At 59.9% G+C, this 4,167-nt stretch overlaps 1 protein-coding gene across 1 annotated transcript in view; it reads left to right on the forward strand.

Annotated features, from left to right (window-relative positions):
- PAPD5 (PAP associated domain containing 5) overlaps nucleotides 1–4,167 on the forward strand; it is a 24,384-nt gene that overhangs the window by 12,000 nt on the left and 8,217 nt on the right. The window contains exons 3-5 of the mRNA XM_006777046.2: nucleotides 130–176; nucleotides 1,174–1,294; nucleotides 2,193–2,300. Of these exons, the coding sequence (XP_006777109.1) occupies nucleotides 130–176; nucleotides 1,174–1,294; nucleotides 2,193–2,300 (276 nt within the window). The remainder of the gene's footprint in view (nucleotides 1–129; nucleotides 177–1,173; nucleotides 1,295–2,192; nucleotides 2,301–4,167) is intronic.

Consider the following 4,167-nt stretch of genomic DNA (forward strand, 5'->3'; position numbering starts at 1 on the left):
TGGAGCATGGGAGGGGAGAACCCGTTGCAGTGCTCAGAGGCGCCAGCAGAGGGCAGCAGACACCGGCCTTTCTCCGTGGCTGGTGGCTCTCAGCTGATGGCGTGGAACCGACTGTCGTTTCTGTTTCAGGTCCAGATATTTGGGAGCTTCAAGACGGGCCTGTACTTACCCACCAGGTGAGTGCACGGCGCCTTCGGGGGTGGGCCTGTCCCTGGGGTGCATGCTTTGCCTGCTGGATTGTAAGCGTAGAAACAAAGCGGATGATGAAGCAGACACTCACATTCCTGTATGCGATGTGGGTTCCCAGGTGGATGTCACCCCGACCGCTGTCAACAGGCGCACAGGTCCCGCCTGCATTGTCGTGGTGGGTGGACGGGGTACCCGTCCGGGCGCAGCTCAGGTCCTCTGTGCGGTGGGGAAGGTTCTGGCCGCCTGCCCACAGCCCAGCAATGGGGCTATCGCCGGCCCCGCAGGCCTCAGCCCGTCCCCTAACTGCCAGGGGGGCCTTTGGGCGAAGCACCTGCGTGTACTGGGGGCCGTTTCACTAGGAGCTGCACCGTGACCCCGCGTTCAGCACCTGACCCAGTGGGTGGGTCCTGACTACCCTCCCCCTCCCCCAGCCAAGGCCGTAAGCGTCCACTCGGGGTCACTAACACTTGTCTCTGTCTCGGTGCTGGCCCCGCAGAGCCCCGAGTCACTTCCTAACAGTGTCATTGCACGCGTGAGTGGTTGGTGCCTTCACATCATTCCGAGCTGGAAGGGCACAGAAATAACCCCAGGGAGGGCTGGACGGCCTCTGTCCCGGGAGGGCGCTGGGCAGTCCCGGCGTCTCCTTCCGGACGGCGGCCGGGCCGAGCGTGGGAGGGCGCGCGTGCGGGTGTCGCCCTGTTTACACGGTGGCGGCACCTTGTCTCGCTGTCACCGACGCACAGCTCTCAGCCAGAGCCTTCAGATTCTATTCCCAGAGCTGGACGGACAGGAACCGTTGCGGGTCTTTTTGAGGCTCTGCTTTCACAGTCGCCCGTCTCCCGGGGCCTGGCCTGAGTGAAACGACTCAGGAGGCGGCTGTTAAAGTCACCAGCGCCCTCCTCGGGGCCCGGGGGAGCGGGCGGGGTGAGGGTCTCAGGCTGGCGGCCTCGCGCTCAGGGGAACGGCCCCTCTCGCTCTGCCCAGTGACATCGACCTGGTGGTGTTCGGGAAGTGGGAGAACCTCCCGCTCTGGACCCTGGAGGAAGCCCTCCGGAAGCACAAGGTCGCCGACGAGGACTCGGTGAAGGTCCTGGACAAAGCCACCGTGAGTCCCCGTCCCCTCGCCCGCCCTCACGCCCCAGCCCTCTCTCCGTCAGTGGGCGCCGTGCCGGGCGCACGGTGTGTGTGACACAGATGGCCTCCTGCGGTCATGCCTTCCCTTCCGAGGGCACGGTTAGCCCGCGGGCCCTGCAGGGATTTGTTCAGTGGAGAGCAGAGTGAGCCCAGGGTCTGTCGGGCGTTCCCAGCGGCCCGGCCGGGGCTGCTCTGCTCCATCCGAGTCTGTGTCCGGGACACGGGCCGTAACACGCTCTATAAGCAGGCCCCGTGTTCACCAGCCTGGCCTGGCCGTCGGGGAGCTGCCGTGGGAGCCCAGACGCCCCCCCGTAGGCACGGGCATCTGCACGCGATGTCCTGGGCACAGCGGCCTGGGCAGCCCCGGGGAAGCCTGGCAGCGGGCGGCCGGGACTGCGGGGTGCCCCCGCGTTTTCTCGCCTGTGGTGCACACGGAGCTCGTCTTGTTCTTATGAAGAATCCCACACGTCTCGTAGAAATCGTCGTCGTTTTCCATTTGGGGATGATTCTTGCGTTTCACTCCTGCTGGGTTGTTGGGGCTCCTGGCCACACTGACCGTGATGCAGGGGCCTGTGTGTGCTCAGCTCGCGGCCCTCTGACTGCTTGGCGGTCAGCGAGTAGGATGCTGTTTCCCCAGACGTGGCGTCAGGAAGGGCTCTGTCACTGGGTCTCAAAACTCAGCCGTAGGAGCGCCAGCTGCGCAGAGGGAAGTTTCTGGAAGGCGGGGAGATGGGGGGGGGGCGGCGCAGGCCTCAGGACCTCCTGTTTCAGGTCCCGAGATGGGTGGGGCCTCACGCCGTTCACCCTGCGCCCTGATCTTGCCCCTGGTTCGGGTAAAGCGTTTTAATGTTCCCTTTCTCCCCGTGCAGGTGCCTATCATTAAGTTAACAGATTCCTTCACGGAAGTGAAGGTGGACATCAGCTTTAACGTGCAGAACGGCGTGCGGGCGGCGGACCTGATCAAAGACTTCACCAAGGTCAGGGCTCACGGGAGGCGGCCAGGCCGCGCGTGGCGGGAGGGCCCGTCCTGGAGCTGAGAGAGGTGCATGCGATCGCCGGCGAGCGCTTCTCTCCGGAGCCCCCCCAAGAATCAGTCACTTACAACGTGGCCTCGAGTGAGAGCCGCACTTGAGAAAGCTGCTCTGCTCGTGGGAGAGGCGGGTGGGAGCCACGCTGGGGGCAGAATCTGTCCGTCTTTTAAATATATATTTTTACTGGTTTCAGAGAGGAAGGGGGAGGGAGAGGGACATGGAAACATTGGTGATGGGAGAGACTCATGGACCGGCTGCCTCCTGCATGCCTCCCCACTGGGGATGGAGCCCACAACCCAGGCATGTGCCCTGACCGGGAATCGAACCGTGACCTGGGTCGTAGGTCATCGCTCAACCACTGAGCCACGCCAGCCGGGCTCCGACTGCTCCGTTTTCTTGCGGAGAGTCTGCGGGGCCTGCCCTCAGGACGCCCCGAGCAGAGGCGTCAGGCTGCCGTGGTTACGCCCACATCTCTTTTGACAGTTTTTTTAGCAGGGTTCGCCTTTCCCTGTTTTATAAGCAGCACGCTAACTTCTTTATTCTTGTGTACATGTTCGGAGTATAGGAGAGAGAGAGAGAGAGAGAGAGAGAGAGAGAGAGAGAGAGAGAGAAAGGAAGGAGGAGCTGGGGTTTCTAACCATCACCCACACTGTGGGAGGTGCCGGCTGTGTGTAAATTTTCTTCTCCCAGAAATGTTTCCCATTGAGTTAATAGGAATAATAAGAATTCACTGGTGTGAAAGGATACCTTACACCCTGCAGGCTTAGAGTGGCTTTATATCATCACCTTTTTTTTCTTGTTTGTTCTCCTCCTAGATTTTTAACAAGAGGAATGGCACTCTGTACGCTCGTTATCTTATACTTTAAAAAAAAACACAACACATTTTTAAAAATTGTGTATGGATTTTTAGAGAGAGATTGATTTGTTGTTCCATTTAAATTGCATTCATTGGTTGGTTCTCGCATGGCCCTGACCGGGGATTGAACCTGCAACCTTTGCCTGTTGGGACGACTCTCTAACCAACTGAGCCACCCGGGCAGGGCCTTGTCTTATCTTTTTTTAACTTAATATTTTGGAGGTTTTTTCCTACCCACACAGACAGGCTTCCCTCATTTAAAGAGACTGTTTCTGGCTTCCTCCGTCTCGCCGAACAGTGCTGCTTTCTGTGCTTGTTCCTTCTCCTGCTCGCTGGCTCGGACATGACTTGCAGGAGTCCACACTTCTTTCTTTCTCACGGAGGCGTCGCGTTCTTAGCGCCAGGGAGGAACTGGGCATCCCTGGCGACCCACCCCCACGGGGGCGGTGAGAACAGCTGGGGCCTGGCTCCTGGGAGCGTGGAGTGAGGCTGTGCCCGAGGGGCGCGGGCTGCACTGCCCTGGCGCCGGCTCAGGTCTCCGTCCTCTGCGTGGGGAAGGCTCGCCTGCCCCGGGAGCCGCAGGTCGGCCGCTCTGGCCTGGGGGGCCCTGGTCTGTCTGGGGTTGCTGCCCGTGAATCCATGTAGCAAAATTTCTTCCTTGAAAGAATTTATATTTTAGCAGAAGTAAATAAATAATAAATGTGTAAACAAGTAAATATACAATTAATCTGCAATTAATTTCTTGGTAAATATCATTATGGCCCAGAAACCCGGGAGCCGCAGGTCGGCCGCTCTGGCCTGGGGGGCCCTGGTCTGTCTGGGGTTGCTGCCCGTGAGAAATGCCCCTCTGATGTCCGCTGACTTGGCGCTGGAGGCGTTGGGACTGCCCTGCGCTGCTTCTCTTACCTGTTTGCCACTGAGTATCGGGCGGTGGCGGCCGGAGTGACCGTCATCAGG

This window comes from Myotis davidii, unplaced genomic scaffold (genome assembly GCF_000327345.1).
Source record: "Myotis davidii unplaced genomic scaffold, ASM32734v1 scaffold328, whole genome shotgun sequence".
NCBI classification, from domain to species: Eukaryota; Metazoa; Chordata; class Mammalia; order Chiroptera; family Vespertilionidae; genus Myotis; species Myotis davidii.